The sequence below is a fragment of the Podarcis cretensis genome, assembly GCF_951804945.1.
Source record: "Podarcis cretensis genome assembly, chromosome: 4".
NCBI classification, from domain to species: Eukaryota; Metazoa; Chordata; class Lepidosauria; order Squamata; family Lacertidae; genus Podarcis; species Podarcis cretensis.
In genome coordinates this window covers 80,651,269-80,675,651 of record NC_137173.1, presented here as the reverse complement: position 1 = coordinate 80,675,651, position 24,383 = coordinate 80,651,269, and the positions used below count along the sequence as shown (strand labels likewise).

Sequence of the window (24,383 nt, the reverse complement as noted above, 5' to 3'; positions counted from 1 at the left end):
TTGTGTTGTTAATAGGCAAGGAGACTCGGATTCAGAACTCAGCAATGGAGCTTGTTGCGTGGCATTTGGCAAAATGCTATAGCCTGGCCTACCTTGTTAGGTTGGGAATAACCTTAGGGGAAGTCATTGGAGGAAGAGAGGAATGCAAATGGAACAAATAATACTGTTTTCCTTATAAACAGTGGACGCGTTGTGTGTAGAAATGCACAATTATGATCATAACAATGATTTTATTTTATTACCGCCCTTCATCAAAAGATGTCAAGTTAAAACACAAGATAAAAGCACAAATAAATAGTTAAAACAGAAACAACAAAACACTAATGCCCCCACCTACAAACACATTTAAAAGGCTGTAGAATATTAATTGGCCAAAGGCCTAGGACGTTTTCGCCTGGCACCTAAAGATATACAATGAAGGCACCAGACAAACCTCCCTGGGGAGAGCACTGCACAAATGGGGAGCCACTGCAGAAAAGGCCCTTTCTCGTGTTGCCACCCTCTGGACTTCACATGGAGGAGGCACACAACGAAGGGGCTCAGATGATGAACGCAGAGTCCAGGTCAGTTTACTGTATATGGGGAGAGACGGTCCCTTGGGGCATTGTGGTCCTGGGACGTTTAAGGTTTTATAGGTCAAAACCAGTGCTTTGAATTGGGCCTGGGAGCTAATTGGTAGCCAGTGCAGTCAGGCCAGGATCGGTGTAATATACCGTATTTTTTGCTCTATAAGACTCACTTTTTCCCTCCTAAAAAGGGGAAATGTGTATGGAGCGAATGCAGGCTGCGCAGCTATCCCAGAAGCCAGAACAGCAAGAGGGATTGCTGCTTTCACTGCGCAGCGATCCCTCTTGCTGTTCTGGCTTCTGAGATTCAGAATATTTTTTTTCTTGTTTTCCTCCTCCAAAAACTAGGTGCGTCTTGTGGTCGGGTGCGTCTTATAGAGCAAAAAATACAGTATTCAAATTGTCTTGCCCTGGGTGGTCAAGGAGAGTTAACAAAGACATATTGGTATTTTTCCTGTCTCTCTCCCAACAATCATGCAGGGCAACCAAAGCAGTTTAATTGCCAAAATCAGGCCTAAACCCCAATTGAAATGGCTCTAGAAAATGAGTTTTTAATGAAACATTTGTTAGGAAAACCTTTACAGAGAAATTTGAGTATAGTACAGTATTCATAAATTAGTTATCTTCACTTACAACTTTAATTCTGTCAGGGAACTGCCATCGGAGCCAGAGGGAGAGGGAGGGCTCCAGAGGGATTCCGGAGAGCATCCCGGGAGGGAGAGAAGCAGCCCATATTCTGGGGAAGGAAATCAGCATAGCACCAGTGGAGAAGGGGGGCAGATGGGGGAATCGGCGAGGTGGCTCCATGACTCCTCGCTGGAGACCAGCGGGGAGAGCACGGGTCCTCCGCTGCCCACACCCTCCCTGCGCAGAAGGCTTCCGCGCAGGGAGAGTAGGCGGAGACTAGGCGTCAAAGAGCTTCTTTGCTGGAAGAAGTTCAAGAAACACCCACTGACGGATTCTGCCAGCGATTTAGACAGCCACGGGTGAGTGGCTGTCCGGACAGAAAGGGTTCACTCAGGCAACCCAGCCAGGTGTGGCGCCGATTTTACGCACGAGCAACCCCTAGAACCATTACAAAATCTTTTGGAAAACTAGAACAGAAAAACAACAACACTTTCCCTTAGGCCAATGCTTTAGCAGTTCTTCAAATCCTGGAACTGTGCAACAAAACCTGTGCGTTATTATAATTATTTATTGCTTAACACATTAACACCCCACTTTTTCCAACAGTTCAAATCTCCTAACCAGGATGCACAAAATGGAACCACAAGAACGATGAACAAAAATAAGTTTTAAAAAACCCAAACAAACTACATTTGTTTACTTCAAAACAACGAGAAACATTAAAAACCAACAGCAGGAGTTACAGGCAGCGAGTAAAATCAGTCTTGGAGTAAAACAACAACAATAAAACAGCAGCAATAAAATTGAAAGGCAAAAGTTGAAGGTCTTCCTAAAATGGAAGGCCAATACAGAGGAAGCCCTCCCTGAGAAGGAGCAGTCTAGCTCCCTCTTCTTGTTTTGAAACCTGTGTACTCTGCTTGAATATTTTTGCCTGGATGGAATGTGTCCTTGAATTGTTACAATGCCTCATGCATGCCTGGATGGAGATAGAGGGAAAGAGAGAGAGAGGCAGCAACTTCTGTTTTTCCATGGCTGGAATGTCATCAGCACTACAAAGGTAAGAGTCACATCCATTTGCCGTGCCCACTGCACTGGACCACATCTCCCATGGTCATTTGCCCATGTAGCCCTTGGGATGGAAAAGTCCCCTCTCCCTGGCCCTAGTGGTAGAACTGGAACATGGTCTTTCAGGTGCCATGTAAATAAAAGTTGCTCAATTCTCTGGTCTGAAACTCTTTCTAGCAGAAATATAGGCAGAGGGCCTTCTCGGTAGTGGAATGCCCTCCCATCAGATGTTAAGGAGATGAGTAACTATATCACTTTTAGAAGACATTTGAAGGCAGCCCTGTACAGTATAGGGAAGCTTTTAAATGTTTTATTATGTTTTTACATATGCTGGAAGCCATATGCTGGGGCAACCCAGTCAGATGGACAGGGTACAATCAATCAATCAATCAATCAATCAATAAATATTATTTAAAAACAACTAAATGTAGCCTGTTTTAAAAAGGCCTATGCCTCACCTGCAGTCTGCTGTTTGGAAAGAAATAAGGAGCCTGGGGAACTGAATCTGCTCCCTTCCTTAATAGCCAGTACATCAGATTTTATGTTTTAAAAAATAAATTCCTGTAACACTGGGATCCAGGGAGAGGAGCCTTATACAATGCATATTTATTTGTGTTCTGTATTTAACAAAGAGCATTTTGTCCCATATTGTACATTTGCATTTTTTAAAAAAGGATAAATATGAGACACTGTCTTAGTGACTAGTCCATGGATAGGCAAACTAAGGCCCAGGGGCTGGATCCGGCCCAATCGCCTTCTAAATCCGGCCTGCGGACGGTCCGGGAATCAGCGAGTTTTTACATGTGTAGAATGTCTCCTTTTATTTAAAATGCATCTCTGGGTTATTTGTGGGACATGGGAATTCGTTCACCCCCCCCCCCAATATAGTCTGCCCCCCACAAGGTCTGAGTGACAGTGGACCAGCCCCTTGCTGAAAAAGTTTGCTGTCTCCTGCACGGTCTAGTCCTTTTATGTCAGCTTATTTTGCTAGAGTCACTTCCAGGCAACTTGCTATCCCTGGTGTAGAGAGTTGCAGCTGAATAAAATTAGCTGAGAGGTGCTGAACTCAGAGCACAGGTCTCCCTCTTAACCCCCCCCCCCCATCCTGATCTATGGCTGTGGTTATTCCATAGGGTTAGGAAGGCACTCTGCACATGTGGCACTCCCTGCCTGTGGGGAGGTGGGCAGGGGTGGGGGGAGAACTGGCAGTATAAATGCTGGAGTATGAAACAGATTTTGAGGTCTGACACTGGTGAGCTTTGAAACTAAGCAATTGTTGTATTCTACTATAGTGTAGTTCTAGCTATGGCAAGATGGAGAATACCAGTATATAACATTCCCCTGAGTAGGAACCAACAACCAACGCCATGCGTATATATTAGAAGATGTAGTGAATACCTTTAAAAGAGGCTTAAACCAAATCATGGTGAGTACAGCTATCAGTGGAACGAATACAGTGGAACAGATTCCCTCAGGTGGTTGTGGACTGTCCTTCATTGGAAGTTTTTAAGCAGAGGTTGGATGGCCATCTGTCATGGATGTTTTAGTCGAGATTCATGCATTGCAGAGAGTTGGAATAGACGATCCTTAGGGTCATTTCCAATGCTACAATTCTATGATTCTATCAATATTTTAACGAGGAAGGGCAAATCTGAGTGCCAAAAATAAACCAACAAACCAAGATGCACAATGAGGCAGAAAGCTCCTCATACTGATATATTACAGCTAAAATTGTGGAGTGGTTGGAGAGAGGGAGGACAGTAATATTTTCAGAGCACTTGGGATTGTTACGCTTCTTTATCCTTCACAATAACCGCAGCAAGGTTGTCAACACAGATCATCTTCTTTAGCGACAAATAAAAGGGATTTATCCCTTTGGCACACATACCTTCTAGCAAAGCTCATTTTAACTGTTGGCGACAATAGTGTGTACAAGAGATGAGCTATACTCCCGCCTTAAATACCCAAGGTGCAGAACCTCTGTCCATTTTTTAAGAAGTACCAAACTTAGGAAATAACTTTATCTCTAGATAATCCAGTGGATCAATATTCTGGCTTCATATATTCAGGTTTTGCCGCTTGGCGTTGGACCTAGATCCTAAGGCTACTGTCCCAGTGAGCCCTGTTTTAAATTAAGCCCGTGTTTATGAGATGTGTAGGCCAGGGGAGGGGAATGTTTTTCTGATGCCAGGAAGACCTGTTAATCCTCTGACTTTGAAAAAAAATGTAAAACTGACGCCTTACTTAACGTCCCAGGGAACAACGTGTGCTGTGTCATGTCTTCAGTATTCCTGTCTTGTCTGTCCAAGAGCTGTAATATATGTAACTGCTCTTTCAGTCTTTGATCAAGGGTGAATCTGATAAACTTTTCCGCCTTTTGACAGTGGCTGTCCCAACATTTTGAACAATAACAACAAGCTAATAAATTTCATTTGCAGATTTCATTTGGTTGTATACACCATTGGCAAAAAATGCTGAACTCTGGCAAAGACTGCATAGATCTTGGTCTGATCCAGTAATGAATTTTTATATCCTTAAAGGTAAAAGGACCCCTGACCGTTTAGTCCAGTCGCGGATGACTCTGGGGTTGCGGCGCTCATCTTGCTTTATTGGCCGAGGGAGCCGGCGTACAGCTTCCGGGTCATGTGGCCAGCATGACTAAGCCGCTTCTGGTGAACCAGAGCAGTGCACAGAAACGCCATTTACCTTCCCGCCGGAGTGGTACCTATTTATCTACTTGCACTTTGACATGCTTTTGAATTGCTAGGTTGGTGGCAGCAGCAGGGACCGAACAACAGGAGCAAACCCCGTTGTGGGGATTCGCTGTGGTTTAGACCACAGCGCCACCCGCATCCCCTTTTATATCCTTATTTATAAGTATTAAAAAGGTGACAAAATTTAAGAATTACTCTTTCCTATAAATAAATTATTTTACTTATTTATTTGCTGTACCTTGTGGCTGTCTAAGGGAACCCCTTTGTGAAGCTTGTTGTGAACCCTGCCTCCTCAATCTCTTTGCACTCATGCACCTGCCATTCATGAAAAACATCTGAAACATCACATAACACAATGGGGCCCTCACTGAGGTGGTTTATTGTGATGATCTGCAAAGAACCCATTGTTATCTAGGCCTGGATGGCTATGAAATAAACTTCAGAATAAATAAATAAATTCCTATTAAACAAAACCACATACAAAGATAAATCATTAGAGTACCATATAAAATGGGGATTTTTAAAAAAAAACAACCACAAGCATACACTATATAATACAATAAAATGAGAAATATTTGTGTTTCAAGACAAATTGTAAAGTCTGACACATGTAATAGTCTCATTCCAAACTACACAAACAAGTTGTGCAAAAGACTTACAATTAAATATATTACAAAAGTCCAGATTTATAACATAGTTCATACAAAACTTGCTGTCATATCCACAATAGTATCTGCTTTGAGCTTACTGTCGTGTTCTTCAAAAATACTTCCAGTTGAGATTGTAGTCATGCAGAGATTCTCCATCAACAGAAAGAAGTCCATTTCCTGCTTATCAGTGTTGAAAAACAGTATCTAAACACAAGTACCTACTTTGACATAGCAGTTACAAAATAAATTACAGTATGTGGTTGTCTCCAGTTGGTTTCTCAAAGACTGTCCATAGTAGTTTCCTGAAGACTGGTTCAAAGATCATTGCACCACCCCATGGTACCAAATACAGATAGATGAAAAAATTTGCATTGCCATCTAGAAACATTTTCAGTGACATCCAAGTATAATGGAATGAGCCCTAAGTCTTATATTCAACTAGCAATTCCAAATAATTCATACAAATAACCATCATAGCAAAGTCCTAGGAATTCCCAGAGAACATTTACCTGAGAGGTAGCAAAAGAATATCGGTGACAAACGCTGCATTATATTATCAGTAGTAAATGCTTCAGGGGCAAACTAAAAGGGACATTAATAGTATATTTAATGACCTGGCCACTTTTATTTTATTTTGTAAGACTCCAATCCTGAAAACAATTTACTAAAACAGCCCCTAAAACAGTTTACTGCTATTTGATCTCAAATGTGTAGTTTACAGTAATCAGCACTTTTGGGGGCAAGGGGGGTGCAGAAAGCAGCCAGAAGGGACCAATTTTCAGCAGAAAACTATCAACCAACCCCCCAAATTGCATGCATATTGTGGATCGGTGCCCCTGTTTCCCCTGTCCCAAAGTAAAAGCAATGTGGTTAACTACAGGGCTTTTTTTCAGCTGGAACTTACAGGAACTCAGTTCCGGCACCTTTCAGGTGGGTGCAGTTGACATGATAAGACAACAAGGAAGACATTCATGGTGAGTTCCGGCACCTCTCTTTCTAGAAAAATTAACTATATGATACTTGTTTAAACATATGACTAACATCACATCTAGTTTCGCCCCACAGACTGCCAATAGCAATCTGTGAGCCTCCGTTCAGCACTCAACTTATTTACTAGGGTGAAAGTTCCACGGAGTTTAATGGTTTTATTTCCTTCTAGGCAGGCACAGAAGTCCACTGCAGCTTTAGACTTACTACCTGGCAGCAAATTTAACTGAAATCAGTGCAGTATATTCCTGCTCTAAGAGACATTGTGATATCTGACAATAATATCTGAAAAGATAAAAGCAAACAGAACCTTCCAGAACTTGACAAAATGTATTTCTTTGGACAGGGGTTACAGGTGTTTGCTTTTTGAATTGTGAAAGTCACCTTCTTTTAAGACAGTTCAGAGATCCTGGTTGCTTATTATGTAGTATCAAGTTTCATTTTGTAGACCAGAGTTCTGTTGCTGTAAGTCTTGACCTTAATGTGGCACCTGGGTCCTGTCTTGGATTTTTATCCTTCTGGTATGTTCACATTACAGAAGTATCTCAGGAAAAGTGGGCCTATTTCTGCTCCTAAACAAGACACTCTCCCTTTATGGACAAAGAAGATGGAAGAAGGGAGACCAAGAAGATGATCCTTTATTCTGTCCCATAATTTTAGGCAGTGGATTCAGGCGATTTTTCTTGTTCCAGATTTCACAATAATGACTTTCATTATTTTCTGCAGCGCCTTTTCTGCATATTCCAGGCAATGCTAGGATCTGGCATGATTACAACATTCCAAATCTTTATTAATAAGTTGATCACAATGAGGAATGTAATAAACGTTGGAAGATAAAGCTATACAGGAATCTGAATGCATTGAACACATGGAAGATACCAAATTACCTCTGCAAGAGATTTGATCAATATTTTCCCCGTGATAAAATATATTTCATTCAGGATTTTACTGTATCATCCTGTAGAGCAGATGTATTTGTAATTTAATTGTCTCAAAGAGCCTTTAATGACAATACTCAAAAATGACTTGTGGTTTATTACATTTTGTAGCATTGTTAAGACCTTCTTACAGGCCTCTTCTATCTTTATATGCTTGTATTATTTATGCACACTATTATGCATCACTGTTTTTACTTTTTTTTTGGAAAACAATTAAAACACACAAAAAAATGTATATAAAGGCATGATTTCAGTGGCTGAATAGCCTGCAATATCCAAAGCCTTCCAGGAGCAGTAATAAATAGCATTATATTAGAATGAGTAATGAGTAATTAGAATGAGAAAGTGCACTCACAAAAGGGTCACTTCAGTTAGTTATACACTAACCTCAGCCTTTAGCAGAGAAACACACTTTGGGTACGATGCAGCTGACGTTAAGCACTTTTTATGCCCCACTGGTTTCGCACCCAAAACCTGTCTAACCCACCATCCTGTTTCCAAGAGTAAGATGCCAGCTGCCTCTCACAAAAAGTGAGAGACTGGGAGAAAAGAAAGCAAAGTCCTAAGGACAGATCTTCTAAGCTGTCATCCATCATGATTAATCCCAGAAAGCTATCTGGCAAAGACTTGTGAAACCTTAAAGTCTGGCACCTTTTATTATAGAATCATACAATTTCAGAGTTGGAAAAAGGATCTTAGACGTCTAATCTCCAGCTCGGTCTTGTCTAATCCCCTACTGAGGGCAGAACCTACAATGCAACCATGACAGAAATATGTGGCCCTCCAGGTACTACTGGACATAAACTACCATAAACCCTATAATTATAATAATTATAACATTTGTTTGTTTGTTTGTTTGTTTCCTGCCCACCTGGCTGGGTTTCCCCAGCCACTCTGGGCAGCTTTCAACAAAATACTAAAAATAAACAGGGCTGCCTTCAGATGTCTTCTAAAAGTCAGATAGTTGTTTATTTCCTTGACATCTGATGGGAGGGCATTCCACAGGGTGGGTGCCACTACCGGCAATATCCACAGGTTCCCAACAAACTGCTGCAACCTTGACAGATTCAGCCTCTGTTGAAAAACCTCCACTGAAATATTTTACAAAGAATAACAATTATAATTACTACTTTGTCAGCTCCGCCTTATCTAAGGATGCTTGTTTATGGTGTAACATTGTCTCCTTCCTGCATCCACTCTGTATTCTGTTTTGTTTTTCATCTGTAGTTTTATGGTTTTGGCTTGTAATATACCCTTGCAAAAAAACACAACAAAAACCCCAACCCCTTCATTGAAGGAAAGCATCTCCCAAGGCAGCCCACACCAGTCAGACAGCTTATTGTTATGGTCTTCTAATCTGCTTTCTTGCTATTTCCACCCATTTGTTGTCGCCCTGCCCTCTGGAGCAACAGAAAGAAGTTGTGGCTTTCATGGAAATGCCTCAATAAACTGGTTGCTCTTTAGGGTGCCGCAATACTTCTTTGTTGTTTTTACTGTTTAAGTCTCTCCCATTAAAAATGCTTAATTTTGGCTGAGGTTTCCCATACAGCAGAAACAGGAGGCAGCATATTGAGGAGGCAGGGTAAACACAATCACTTCCATCTCCTAGGTGAGGGGCACAGTTTTAGTAAGCTTTCCTCTGTTAAGCATATCTGGAAGAAAGGTTCTAGTCTAGTCTTTGCCTCCTGTGCTGCTTATCTGTTTATTTCTAACATAAATAAGTGTAATGGTGGCATGAGGCCATTTTATTCTGCCACATATCTTGATCGGGCCTTTGTTCCCATAGTTATTACATCTAAGAGTTACCATACACAAATCATTGGCTTCTGATTATTCTGAGTTGACATGTAATATATTTGAGGTTCCAGGTGACACCAACTTTAATGACCACTAAAATCCAAAACTGATCAATGGACAGCCAACTCAGTGTGATTTCAATGCCATCAATTACAGCTCTGATGTAAAACAGTGGCCAGAGGATGAAAAATTCAGGTCTATATTCCAGTCATTTGAGCTGCATTTAGTTATCAAGCTTAATTGTATCAATCACACGAACAACCATTGGTTTAATAGACAAAGGTACTAGCTCTTCACTGTAGCTTTCTGCTATGTATTTTTCCAAGGCTAGTGATCTAGCTTTCTGACTTATTGCATCAGCCCCGAGCTTTTGAGATTCCCCACTTCCTTGCTCTGATAGCACATTTGCTGACAGAGTTTGGTACTTGCCAGGAGGACTATGCTGTGGTTTTCTCTGTTCTGCAGGACATGTCTTGTTTGGTGAGCCCAATTTGGGACCAGTCTCAGTCTCACATAGTGTTTTCTTCTTTTGCACGGTCCTATCGTGACTTGAAAGTGGAGCCAAGGAACCCTTCCTTTCATTAGCATTATTTTCATGCACTCCCAGTTCATCTGAGGCAGAAAGACGATACTTCTCAGATTTATGATGCCTATGCTTCCCATCTCTTATACTAGATTTAGGCTTGACATAATCCTTTGTTGGTTGTGGTTGCTGCTGCTGTTTCCCTGCTGTGACACTACATTGATGGCTCTCCTGTTTCACATCTGATAAGGGTAGCTGCTGGTTCTTAGAATTCCATGAAGCCTGTTTTTCATTCTTAGCAATATCCTCATGGTTTCTAGAGTCATTCAAGGATGGTTTCTGTGGCTCCCCTGCTGCAAGATTTACAGGCTCAGTCTTTGATTCATTTGGTGCTAGTATCTGATGCTCCTTAAGGTTACGCAAAGTACCTCTCTCCCTTACAGTAGTCTCTTTACGCTTTTGAAGTTCATTTCTAGAGTCATCTAAAGATGGTTTCTGTGACTTCTCTGCTCCGGGTTTCATTGGCTCAGCCTTTTGACTCTTTGGAAGTTCATTTTCCAGAGGTAACTGGTTTTGCCCAGAATTACTAGTGTTCTCTTTTGTCTTCCCCAATTTGCTTTCAGGTTTCACTTTCTTGCCAGATAATGGTATTTTGTCACTCTTAGTCTTAAGGCTATCCTGGGCATTTCTTTGGTTAACATTATCATCACATTTCACTGGTTCTTTGAGTGTGGAGAGCTGGTGTTTTGCAGTGTTTTCATCTTTTGATGCAACAGTTCCACCTTTTTCTGGATCTCTTGATGGTGTTTGACATTTTGAGTTATCTGGGGAATGTAACACTCCCGGCCTGCTAGGTTTATGCTTTGGTGGGGTCAGCTGCTGTGAACCTGCTCTTTCACCACCACCCTCTGCAAGGTCACTTTTTATTAATTTCTGGGGCATATTGGAGTTACGCACCAACTTCTTACCTCCCACTATAGAGTTTTTCTCTTCTGTTACCTTGTCATCTTGCTCCTTTCTGTCAACAGATGGTGGAATTAGACATTGTACTTCTTTCAGTAGATTTCTTTCTCCTCCTTCACTGTTCCCCTGCTTTGCTGTTTCATTTGGGGAGGGAAATCCGCTTTTCTCAGGCTTTACTTCTGCCATCACTTTCATGCTTTCACGCTTCCCAGTTTTGTTTCCTAAGGGCACCTGCTGCTTCTCCACATTGTGCGCAGGGCTTGCCTTCCCTACAGGACTAATTTCACGCTTTCTAGACTCCTTTGTTGAGGGTGGTTGATACTTCCCGGTCTGGGGGCTCATACCCTCAACTTCTACAGCATGGTTTTCACTCTTAATTAAATCATTGCACAAATTGCTTGTTGTTGGTTTGTTGTCCTGCCCAGGTGCCCCCTTGGGCTTCAGCAATTCAGCTGGAGAAGGGAAGTGGTGTTTCTCAGAATTAGGACTGGCTGCATTATCTCTTACAATACAGCTCTCTTTCTTTTTCACTACATTTGATGTTGGGCTTTGGAGGTTTCCGACACTGCACCAAGGTCTGTCGACTTCTGGAGTATCGCCTTCTGGATTTGCTGAGTGGGTCAGTGAGGATGAGTGAGATTTTTGAGAAGGAGGTGCAGGATTATTTCCCAGATTGCCAGTTTCGTGGCTGATTAATTCTTCCGGCAGCCTCTGAGAGGTATCCAAATGGCTCAAGCTACTATTTCCCTTTTTGCTCTTGTTTTCAGAATTTGTCTTTTCATTATCTGAGCGCAGTTCGGCTTTGCTAGTATTCTCTGCTGCTCTAACGCAGCTGGATTTATCTAAATCGCCAGTCAAAGGGCAAAGCTCTTTTTCAAAATCATTTCCTTTTACATCATTGTTGTCTTTCTGGCTCTTATTTGAAGTAGGAGTTTGGTGTGGTTGATCTATAGTCTGTTTTGATATATTTGAGCTAGGGTTATTTTGTTGGCTCACCTTTGGATGTGCTTGTGGCTCCTTGGGCAAATGCTCCCTTTCTGCCTGATGATCAGATGGCTCACCTTGGCTTCTCGATGGCTGTAGTACCTCCTTTTTTCCTTTACCCACATGGTCGCTTTTGTTAAAGCTAGGAAATAGTTCCTCTTCATCAGGCAGCTTTTCTTTGTTCTGAACCGTGTCAGAAAACGTGCTCCCCAAACTTTGTGCGTTATCTTGACTTGGCTTAAGCGGAGGCATTTTGTGAACAGCTGCAGGTTCAACACTTGATTGCTGGTCCTTTATTGGAGGCTCTCTGTTACAAGATGCCTGAGCTACAGGAGAGAGAAATGGTGGAATATTTTCCAACACTTTCTTTTCAGAGAAACATTTTTGGCTGGTGAATGGGGGATCTTTTATAGGCTCTGCTAATTCTATTTCTGTCTCCTTTGGCCTGAACATGCCTTCTGGTATGCCAGGAATCCCATCCTCTTTCATTTTCTGGTGACTATGTACTTGAACTCCTTCAGCTGGATTAGAAGAGAGGTCGTTAGTAGGTGTGTTTTCTCTGCTCATGATTTTTGCTGCATTTTTGTCTCTGGACCTGGAAAAGGTATCATCCACAGGCGGTATGATGTTCTCTTTGTGATCTAAGCTGTCCTTAGATAAAGGAGGAATGCAATCAGCAAGGGAAACATTTTCACGTGAAGGAAGAACACTGTCTTGATTAGAACCTGGGCTTGTAGGAGTTACATTACTCTCGACAATGTCCTTTTTGTCAGCCACTACCTTAGGCATTTCATGATGCTTGTTTTGCAACTGTCCTCCTAGTTGCCCTTTAGGTGCCATGCTTTCTGGTATCCTGCTGTCATGAGACCCAATGCCAGGTGCTTTCTGGATGTCTTTTGGTCTCCCCACTTCAGAAGGCTGAGTGGCGGACTTGGCATTTGTAGCCCAGCTCCAAGGGTGACTAATTTCAGTAGCAACACAGAATTTAGGTGTAGGGACAGTTGTGCATACCAGCTGTTGAGGCTGAGGGCTATTGACAATTGTGGTTGTCCTCAGTTTCCTTTCAAGCACTCTGATTTCGGGTTTGCAAATCTTTTTTCTCTCTAGGCCCTTTTTGCTCTTTCTCTCGCCTTTGCACGGCAACAAAGATTTCACCTCAATGGCTGAACAGATATTACTGCTTTGTTCAAACTTTTCTTTCAGTTTGGACAAGACAGAGTTTTTGTTGATTATCTTGGGCAGGTTATCGTTTGGTGCCTTCTTTTTTTGAGCCACCTGCTTTTCTCTTTCTTTAGCTTCTTTTTCCTCAGCAACTAAGAATTTCTTCAGGATATTCTTCACAGTATTTTTCCCAGTTGAGCAGACCCATTTGACTTTATCGTGGGGTGTTATCTCTGGGCTTTCTCCTTCCTTTGAGGAGCTTTTGTCCAGCTTGCTTACAATGGAGTTTAGCCCGTTTCTGTTCTGCTTTTCTTTAACCACCAGCTTGCCAACCTCTCTCGACCTTTTCCTGTAGGCCTCGCGGTTGTTGTTCATGAACCTCGATTGCAGAAGCTGGAATTTGGTGGGACGAATGCCGCCATGTGCGCTATGGCATTCGCGCCTCAAGTTCACCTTGTTCTCTATCCCTTCGAGCCATTTGGCCTTCTTGCTCTCGACCTGGGGTTGGCTGGATAGGAGGTCTGTGAGGTAAAGTAGAAGGCTGTTGAGGACAGCAAATGCACCTAGTTCTGTGGACATCTTACTGAGCTTCTTCTTCAGCACTATGGGGTCAACCAGCACCTTATCACTGCCCAGCTTTGTACCTTTACTTCTGCTGCATAAAAGAAAACGAATGTTGTTGTTTTTGTCCAGGGAAAGTCATCAACATTGCTTTTACTCCCTTACTGGTTTTAATGTGTTTATATTTATTTAACAAGATTATATACCACTTTATTTTTTATTTTTACACAGGAACCTGCCTGAGTCAGGCAATAAGTCCATCTAGCTCAGGACTGTCAACACTGACAGGAAATGGCTGTTCAGAATTTTAGGCAAGGGTGTCTCTCAGCCCTATCTGGAGTTGCCAGGGATTGACCTTGAGACCTTCTGCATGAAATACAGGTGCTCTACCACTGATCTACAGTCCTTCTCCTTAAAAAAACACTATAAAATTCTCACATTACCAAGAAAAGTGCACTTAAAAACAGGTAGACATAATAAAATGTATCAAGATATAGATAAAATCAAGGTTTTTTTTAAAAAAAGAAAAACCATAATATATGCATAATAAAAAATGAGCATTAATTTTAGAAGTAAAATTACATCGGCACTCCTCTTAATGTGCCAGGCACATTTATCCAGTGCAGAAGATTATATACAACAGTTGTATTAGCCATGACTGTTATTAACAGATGATTGCTGATACCTGTCCAGGAATGGCTGTTATGAACAGTAAGCATACATAGTATTAGCACAGAGTATTTTTTTACTTTCTTTGAAACACAGGACGCACCTCTGCAGGCACATCCCAAATAATGGCATAGTAGCTTAACATACAGCTGAAGTACCAGAAAACAAAATATGACTATGTGTCATGTCTGGAGCATGACACTATGTACAGTGGTGCCTCGCAAGGCGAAATTAATTCATTCCGCGAGTTTTTTCGTCTTGCGATTTTTTCGTCTTGCGAAGCACGGACTTTGGAAAAGCTTCAAAAATCACCAAAGTCTTCAAAAACCTCAAAAAAGGCTACCACACTGCATGCTATGAGTTGCTCCTCGAAGTGAATGCACGGTTTTATGAAAAAGGAAACAAACTTGTAAGACAAAGGAAACAAATTTGCAAGACGTTTTCGTCTTGCGAAGCAAGCCCATAGGGAAATCCGTCTTGCGAAGCAGCTCAAAAAATGAAAAACTCGTTTTGCGAGTTTTTCGTCTTTCGAGGTATTCGTCTTGCGAGGTACCACTGTAGTGCAAGGTTCTGTCTGTTGTTTTTTTTTTTTTAATCGTGTGCATTTCTGAAAGGGGCAGAAACCAGAGAGCAACAGGATACTAGCAAAAGATTACATAGTTCATTCATTCAGTGGGGTTTAAAAAACAAAACAAAAAAACTTATTTTATTTCAACTGACTCTCATGCCATACTAGAAATTGCTATTGAAACCCTCAGTTTCTAATGCAGTTTGTCACCTGAGAGTAGGATGTGATGAAGAAACTGTTTGAGAAATGAAAGCCCAAATCCTACTTTTTAATGCACAGAACCCTTTGGAGCCTGGCCTGCTCTCTCTCTCTACAGGGAGCTAGCAAAGTTTGAAAGCTTGCAGCATTCCACTGTGTAATAAAATCCATCTAGTCCTAAGCGAAAATCTGATCTGCTTTCCCATCAATTATGTGGGGAAATGTTCTCTTAAAATCCCTTTTCTGAATCCCAGTGAAACCAGGAAAGCCAGAGATAAAAGCATTGTATGCCATGATATCCAACACAATATCAATTGACCTCCCTATCCTTTCATTTATTAACATGGGTAGAGATAGAAGTCTGGCAGGGTTATAAGCCTACTTCTGTTTGAAGAATTAGGCCTACAGGCAGCTGAGGATTTAGGAAATGCATTAACTGGTGAGGATCAGTTACTAAATAAAATAGTGAACTCAGTGTGAAAGCTACATGGTGAAGTCAACAGTAATAGACAATAGCCCAGAGGGGGGAAAATGCACCAGAGGTTTCAACTTTCTAGCACCATAAAAAAACTTGGAAGGTTAATTCACGTAATAATAAAGTAGTATGTGAATGGGATTCAGTCTGCATACCAGGACAGTATTAAGTTTTTATACCTCTTCATATACAAGCAAAAGCAAGACAACGAATCGCCTTGGGATGAAATCCTGGCACTGGTGAATGCAAGGGCAAATGCCAGCTTTGATTCCAGCAGATCAGGAGTTCATCCTTACCACGTAAGATGCCCAGACCATACAATGAAGGTGCTTTTCTGATTTCGAGAAGCAACATAAGCTGCTAAATTCAGATAGATTCTGCCATCCACATAAGAGAGTCAATCATTTATTTATTTTTTTAATTTCTCAACAAGTTGTGGCATTTTATGAAGAGTTGTTGTTTCTTTGTGGTTTTAAAAAAAGGTACTTCTAATGGTCATGTCCTATCAACAGGGGTGCCAGCTCAAGTTTGAAGGAGGGAGGAGCGGAAAGAGATTTCACAGCAAGAATCAAAAGACTGCTTTTTGGAGAGATAGATCTTCAGACACAAATACAACAACATTGCATTGCACGTGTTATGGTCCCTTTTTTATACCTCACAATAACCAGAAATACAGATGTTCCTGAAGAACAGTACCACATGGAAGTGGCAGACTGCCCCTCACCCCTCTGCTTGTAAATGAAGATGGCAAAATCTAGGCCTCAGAGCTTTTCTCACAGGTAAACATTGCACACAATAACATCTGAACGAAACAGTTGTGCTCAACATCACAGGTCCTGCTTATAATTACCATTGTCATAATGGAAAAAAGACAACAAAGCAATGAAAACTTTGACAGTTGGCCAGCACTGAATACAACAAACAATATGCAGCATATGAGGATAAGGATGAGTGGCTAGATGTCACTGTGTTTTGGGGTTTTCCCCATTGCATGACAACACATGTATACAACACTATTTATAAAAAGCAGCTTCTGCTGAGGCCATGCCTGACGCACACATGAAAGAATGGATAACGTCACTGATTCAAGGCTTGGATTTACTGGAACTGGTGTTAATCTCAAGCCATGTCACTCACTGGATTCTCTTCCCATTACCGAAGTATGAATTCAAGGATGAATATTAAATATACCCAATGATTTAAAAAAATTGCCCTTTCAAGTTATAGGAGTCTTCAGATGGGAAGAGCACATCAAGAGTTTTATTTCAAACAAAGACTATGATGCATTTATAAATCTAGCTTCGGGAATGAAGGGGAAATATCTGTTCCCCATTTCTTCAGTCCCTCTCCCATCCCTCCCCCATATGATATCCTTGTTTCTTCAATGCCCACACAAAAAAGGCATATTCAGGAGGTCTTGAAACCAACATTGTGGGCCAGTGCCTCATTTAATTGTCTTCTGGTGTCACGAGGCAGAAGATTTCAATCTTAAACAAAGAACTCACACTGTGGGTCAGAGTCCATAGGAACCACTTAAGTATTACCTCAGCGGTGAGGAAACTCTTTCCTATGGTGCTGTGGTAACATAAGAACCCAAAGATCACATTAGAGATTTGCTAATGATAAGGCAAATTCCTTTTTCTTTCTTGGCCAGAATTAAATCAGTGTCTTGTCATGAATGACCTGTTTGTATGTTTCAGCACTTATATTCTTCACTTTAGCAGCTTCAACAAATGAAGGCAAATTGCATATACTCTTAGGGCAACTAAGTATAGCTGCTGACAAAGAGTTAGGAATAGGTATTCTATGGAAAGAATTAAAGTTATGCGTTAGGAATGCAATCCTATGCATGATTACTAGGAAGTAAAGTCTCACTGAACTGTGGTGGCTACTTCTTAGTAAAAGTACAAAGGAAAGGGGACTGAGGCACAAAGTTGATATCAGAAATCAATCGGACTTCAAAGCGGTTTACTCAGAAAGTTAAAATAGATTGGGGGCGAATAAAATAAACTGCACAAGGCACTGCTTTGAAACAAAGGTAATAATATAAAACAGCAAATGGGGCTCCATAATTTGGATCATATTATACAGAGATTGTTTTGTAGGCTGCCTCAGTCACTATTCATAGTTACAAGGTTACAACTTACAAGGTGACTGTTTAAGAGAGTACGTTCAACATGGAGAATGAGAAAGAGGCCAGCAGTGTATTTTCATTTGGGAGTCAACCTCTGACTGGCCCCAACCCCCCCCCCCAAAAAAAACCTTAAAATTTCAGGAGAGTGAAGGACCTGGCCACAGTGAAGAACTAAGGTGGGAGATGGCAGTGCATGTCAAAATTTACACAAAGGGCCGGCCCAATACATTTTGGCACCTGAAGCAAACCACAAAATGGCATCCCTTTTACCACCATGGAAGAAGGGGTGAGTGAAGATCTACATCAGGAGCAACGGAGGGAATAAAAATCTACACAAGGATCTGCTGCCTTGGTTGTATCTAGACTAGGTTAGGCTGCAATCCATCCTACTCACCTGGAACTTGTAAGCCCAATTGAATAGGACTTACTTCTGAGTAGACATGGTAAGACTTGCACTGTTTAGGTAGTATTCAACTAGAGTCAACTCCGGGTAGACCGATTGAAATTAATGAACATGACTAAGCAAGGCCCATTCATTTCAGTGGGTCTACTCTTAGTAAGACTTAGTTGAGTGCCAACCTTGGTCACACTTTAAGTCCAATGGAAATCAGTAGGACTTAAATTAGTCATGACTAACTTTTTATATTGATTTTCACGGAATCTAAATGCTCTTAACTTATACCACAACTACCAGCCACCTCCATATTTACTCAGAAGAAAACCACATTGAAATCAACAGAACTTACTCCAAGTTGAATGTATGTAAGATTGCTGCCTCAGTCTGGATCCAACCCACTAACTTTAAAACTCTTTATCTGCCACTATATATCCTACATCTTTCTACACCAGAACAACACTTTCTAGATTTCGTAGTAGAAGAGATTCTCAGCACCAAGAAACTCACTGTAACCTTGACCAACAATGACTTAGTGACAACTGCAAGCAAGAATTCCAGCAATGACACAGTAACATGCAATGCACACAATGTCAAAATAATGAATGATGCTTATGAAGAGGCATAAGATTAATTTATTTACAAGTATTTTAGCCACCCAAATCATTAAAAAGTTTGTAAAGGTTTTTTGGGGGGGGAATGACCACAAAAATATATAGGAAGCCAGGAATAGTTGTAGAGTTGTGTGTTTTGTCGCATTGCATATATATATATATATATATATATATATATGAATGTTATATATTTGTGTTCTGCTAAATCTCAGATAACTTCCTAGAATATTTAGGCACTACAGTTCTGAGAAAGGATATACATTTAATTGCTTTTTCAGTTAGGTGATATCACAGAAAAGTCAATATTACGGAGTTGAGAGGAAACCGGAAATAGTGCATAAAAATGGACTGAAAAAATAGAATCTCAGACATACTTCCTTCAAAGGGTGATAAAATTAGTTTGCCTTAAATAGGTGTGCAGACAGCATTAGTTTTACATATATATTATTGGCATATGTGTACATGCAGTCACATTTTGATGTGATGCAGAATTTTATAACAAAAATGGGTTCTTAGACTGCTTCATCCCCCCCAAAATTATAATGCCAAGGTGCTATAATTAAAGTAGTATGATTAATATTAATTAATATTAGAAGACATTCTTAAGTATTGAATACTGACAGAATTTAAATACCCTTAATCTATTTTATTTACTATACCCTTTCCTTCAAATAAATTATTGGAGTGGCTTACAATAAATTTAATAGTATAATTCTACTATTCTACCTCTGTGCAGCATTTTATAATGCTGCCTGCAACAATATTGGCATAGTTTGGGAGTTTTCCACACATTACATGCAAATATAGATTTGCAATCCAATGTACACTTAGATGCAGCTGATTCTGTCCCTATATTTGCTAACACTTGTCTCATTCATACATTACATTTTTAGGGGTCCATTAAAAAAACTCAGATGTACCCAAAAATGTAATGTGTGGACTGGCCTTTAGGTCGGGTCAAGAAACTCCTATCTGTGGAGTAGTGGGAGTACTTCAGAGTAAATGAATAAAATAATGTCATGTTAAAGACAGTGTGACTTCACTGAGACTTAGGGGCACACAACTCTTTTCCTGAATGTTTAAAAATCTGTTTAGAGTTGCTTCTTAGGAATTTGGCTGCAGGGTATAATATAATCTTTTTAAAAATAAAATGAAATGGCAAAAACATCTTTACTTTTCCTCTGAAGACAGTCGGAAGAGAGCCTCTCCCAAGTTTTCTAGCTTCTCCCTCTGTTCAAGATCCTGGTACAAGCCTTTAGGAACCTTGTTGAGACCATAAAGCAAGCCATACAAACAGCCAGCAATAGTTCCAGTTGCTGCACTCTCACCTGTAAAATAAAGCAGAATGAGAACCCAGTTGCATGCCCTTTTAGCTTCTCCGTGAAAGAATATCATATATATTAAGAGCAATCTCAGTTCTCTGAGCGCTGGTCCAAATTGGCACCACCAAGAGACAAGTATCAGGTTGGCAGAAACATTTAAAAAAGTCACGGGGGGGGGGGACAACTCTAAGGTGGAAACAGCCCAAAGAAGACATGCCCTATTGCCATGCTGACAATTGGTCTTTCATGTCACAATTACGTCATACCTTTAAAGCACTCTTAGGCTACTTTAGCAGTCATGACTTCTCCTAAAGAATTATGGGAACCACAGCTTGTTAAGGCCAGTGCCTTTAACAAAATTTGCCCATCATCTCCTTCTTGAAACATACCTGCTGTAAAACTAGTTGTGAAACATAGGTGCAGACCATATAAGCTTTCGTAGATTAAAAAAAAACCTCACAATTCCTGTGGCTTAACTTTTCTTCGATAGTAGGATTGCCACTTCCTTTATGGGAATAAGAAATGAAGCTTTTCCCAACCAGCACAAGATTACTGCAATAATTACTAGTTGGAAAGTACAACAAGTGCTTTAGATGCAAGATACTTCAATGGATGTAGTAAGTGGAAAGAGCTAGAATTATTAGTGAGTCACCTAATGTAGCCAAACTGACCCTAATCAAAAATTATAATGGTCTGTATGCCGTATATAGGAACTACTAGATTACTCACCGCCATGGAACATTGCCCTGTTGCAAAGCTCGGTCCAATCACTACCACATCCTAAGAGAGCATCATATGCAATCATGGGAGCATCATGACCTCTCCTTCCACCACGACCTTCAGAACTCCATCTCCTATAAGTCTGAATGGATAATTAATGAGTTTGATTGGGTGAATTTGATGGCAAGGCAACCCAGAATATACAGATTTAAATGCCACTCTTTTACTTTGCCTTTTTTCTTTTTCTTTTCATAGCATGGCACAGAAACATGAGGTAAATTGCAGATTGTGCTTTAAAATACTCCCTTTCTTGTTTCTTTTTAAAAATATTGGAGCTACATTTTCTCATTGCCTATTTCTGTGTGTAGTCAAGCCTTACTTTAGCATACATTAAATATTTCTTTAAAAAAATATTTAATCTGAAACAAGAAGGAAACGGCCTTTCTTGGCTTTGGGGGAACCACACTAAGGCAGTCTCTTAGATAGCTCATCTTTCTTGGGTTCCTTCACAAATAAGGATTCCATTTGCCTCCATCCGTTTATCTGAGATTATGATGAAGTTGGTGGTGATGGTGATGATGATGTCATTTGCTTCTCTGACATCACCATGATGGCAGTTGCAACACTGCCTATGCGTTTTCAAAACTTGCCTACAGTTTATCACTTAAGTCTATAAAAATGTGGAATCCCACAAGGTTGCTTCCTCAGAGAGGGAACTGCATGTTACCGTTTTTGTTGTTCTTGGCAAACCTTTTTATTTCATTCACTGACCGTTGAACACTTTCTGTAAAGAGGTGGAGAAAACAGAGAGACAGAGAGACAGTGTGTGATCCAGAAAGTTTTAACCGGGACTTGTCCTATCTGCTGATTGAAGGTTCTTATTGCACAGATGATGGTTTCTTGCATGGGTATCACATTATACTGAGCATACATGTATATTTCTACAGATGAAGGTCACAATTAGCCAACATTTTTTGAAAGCTGTAGCCTTCACAGAATGAGCAACAAAGGCCATATAGAAGATCTTAATGTACTATAAGTGGTGCCCCAAGTAAACAAACATCCTGACCACTAAGCAATTGTCACATCTACATCCAGTGATGATACTGGAATTCTTAGTAATAGTTTTTCCAACAGCAGCTTCTGCTGTATTGCAACTTCGTGAAATGCTGAAATGTAAGTAGATACTACCATAATGTTCTTGGCAAAATTTGCATCCTATTTAAGTGCTGTTGCCTTTTACTTGGGTGCAATCTGTTTGGGGCAAGTCTCCAAGTAATAGAATGTATTGTGCATATTGTAACTTCATATGGAATACTGGTGAGGAAAGGGCTTGCATGAGTGACAAGAGAGCCATTTCATGAGGTAGGTCACCTGATCTCGTGGAGAGTCTTCGTACACTGGGATAATGCATTAAAGAATACTGGCATTGTAATGAAGACTATGCAACCCAGATGAGACAGGTGGTGAGGGGGCTTCAAATGTCAGAGGCACCCCGTGGAGTCATTGTCATGCAGGAGTACGATAGTCATAGCATTTGAATCAGATCTCAGTTAAGAAAACAAAGAGAGCACAGCAGCGCACGGGTCTGAAAAAACTGCAGCTCTCATAGAGCGCCTGGGATATATAACTGGAGCCACCAGCAAACAGACATTGACATCTTCTTACCTCTTGTGCCACCAACTTAGCATGTCTGCTGAAAGAGTGGTAGGCAGAATTAGATTGCTAGAGGCATGTTCACAGTCCTTGCTACCCAACCTCAGCATCTGCTTGGTGACCTGGACAGCTAATTCAGTTCCACCTGACCCTATAAAACCTCAGCTTTGTTAAATTCTGCTCCCAAATCTAAGCATACTGTTTTTCTGTTGAGGAGACTGCCAGAATGTCTGCTTTCCACCATTTCCCACATTCTACCTCTGTAATCTGATCTTTTTCCTGCTTTGAACTGCAATGTTTGTCGTTGTAGTCCATCTGCACATTAGCTGCCACATCTGGAACCCAATATTATGACTGCCTTAATCTACACTGCTGGCTCTTCCCTTCACCTCCAGCTGCAATGGTGTGACCCTTGGATCTCCTATTCCCCATCTCACATGGAAGATGAAGTTGATCCAGCAACTTCAAGAGCTGCTGGATCCCAACTTCCATCATCCCTGGCCAATGTCTATAATGGGGCTGATGGGAATTGGATTGCAATCATATCTAGAAGCCCACCCCTACACTCAACCTAGCACCAATCTAATATTTGTCCCATAGGCTTGAGTCATTCAGTAAACTTATACTACTACCATGTTATGGTACTTGGTTGCAATTGTTTCTAAATTAAAGAAAATAGGACATACTTTCAGATGGGAGAGTATCAGTACATATTTGTCCCCAAAACTTTCAGAATTTTTGGTTGAAGAGTTTACCTTTTCTCTTTCCTCAGCATCATAATTATCAGGAAAATTGGGTTTATTCTGGTTGTCTTCATTGATTTCTCTCTCCTCCAAGTAAAATTGCCATTTTGCTTCAAAGTAAAACCAATGCTCCTGATATTCTGAATGAAAAACAAATTAATTATGGTACATTTAATCTTGAATAGGTTCTTTCAGTGCAACAGCATGAATGACAAAATCCAATTTACAGAACTCTCATGAAGAAAATTAAATAAAACATGTCCAACTATTCTTAGCCTCTCAACAATACTAATTAGCTTATCTTCACAATGTAAAAAAAAAGGGGGGGATAGATTTTAATACAATAGATTTAAATACAAATAATTAGGGCCACCAGACACACATTTTGGAAAACCAGAATGTAGATCACAGAGTCTATTAAACCTACAAACAAACTTTTACTGTAGTCCATTCAGCAATTACTACTGGGTCCTGAATACTGAGCAAAAGCATAAGAAGCCCTCCCAAGTCTCAACAGGAGCTATTTTGAGTGCAGGCTGTATGCTACCTGATAAGGCAGCTGGCAGTAACACCTTTTTTTTTTTTTTTTTTGCAGTATGATCTTCAGAAGGCAGCCTCTGCAAATAAACTAAGATGGGCATCTCTACCCAATTGTGCAGCTTTTTCCGAGTATGCACCCAAAAGATGCTTAAAAGTAGAGAGGGTGCACTTTGTAAACTGGTGGTGCTTCACATGAAACAGTTTCCTACAGGAAGCAACATCCCTGCCACTTCTGCAGCATCCATTGCTGTAGCTTTGTTTCCGCCACCAATATTCAGCATACCTTCCTGAACCACTGTATCTGTAGCAAAACAAACATTTGCAGCACAGTTTATATATTGAGTCTAGAGCAGCTGTTCTCAACCTTTGGTCCTCATATGTTGTTGGAATACAACTCCCATCATCCTTAAGCTAGTAGGACCAGTGGACAGGGAAGCTGGGAGCTATAGTCCCAAAACATCTGGAGACTCAAGGTTGAGAAAGGCTGGTCTGGAGGAAAACTTTTTTTCCTAAACACCAGATTGCTGCTGATTATGAAAAAGTCATTTGTGAAGTTGCTTCAGTTTGAGAAAGGCAGGCTATGCTCATTTTCTCAGTATGTGTACCACTTGCACTTTGAAGACAGGAACAAAAACATAATTTTCTTATCCCCGGGCAAATAGCTTACTGATCCCTGCTGACTGAAAAGTTACTTTATCTCTTGTTGCAATCCGGAGGGAGCCAGGGATACCTTTAGGTATTTTAAGTAGGTGAAACTCTGATGTCGCACATTCTGTATCACAGCTGATCCTGGAAATCCTTGACCTGCCAGTCA

At 40.7% G+C, this 24,383-nt stretch overlaps 1 protein-coding gene and 1 long non-coding RNA gene across 9 annotated transcripts in view; one reads left to right on the top strand and one right to left on the bottom strand.

The window, feature by feature from the left end:
• Positions 1 to 2,154: 2,154 nt before the first annotated feature.
• Positions 2,155 to 24,383, top strand: part of LOC307214308 — a 45,474-nt gene continuing 23,245 nt past the window's right edge. Inside the window, exons 1-2 of one of the 3 annotated variants that reach the window (XR_013837904.1) lie at positions 2,161 to 2,250; positions 6,516 to 6,594. This is a non-coding gene — a long non-coding RNA (uncharacterized lncRNA). Of the gene's footprint in view, positions 2,251 to 3,550; positions 3,676 to 6,515; positions 6,595 to 24,383 lie in introns of those variants that run through there. The other 2 variants (XR_013837905.1, XR_013837899.1) reach the window with 2 other exon arrangements.
• ADPRHL1 (ADP-ribosylhydrolase like 1) overlaps positions 5,972 to 24,383 on the bottom strand; it is a 38,813-nt gene continuing 20,401 nt past the window's right edge. For 3 of the 6 annotated variants that reach the window (XM_079972414.1, XM_079972417.1, XM_079972416.1), the window contains 4 exons: positions 23,042 to 23,169; positions 20,640 to 20,772; positions 19,763 to 19,916; positions 6,921 to 13,630 (listed from right to left, as the gene is read on the bottom strand). In XM_079972414.1, the coding sequence (XP_079828540.1) occupies positions 9,568 to 13,630; positions 19,763 to 19,916; positions 20,640 to 20,772; positions 23,042 to 23,169 (4,478 nt within the window). In that variant the 3' untranslated portion in view covers positions 6,921 to 9,567. Of the gene's footprint in view, positions 6,619 to 6,920; positions 13,631 to 18,586; positions 19,917 to 20,639; positions 20,773 to 23,041; positions 23,170 to 24,383 lie in introns of those variants that run through there. The other 3 variants (XM_079972418.1, XM_079972415.1, XM_079972419.1) reach the window with 3 other exon arrangements.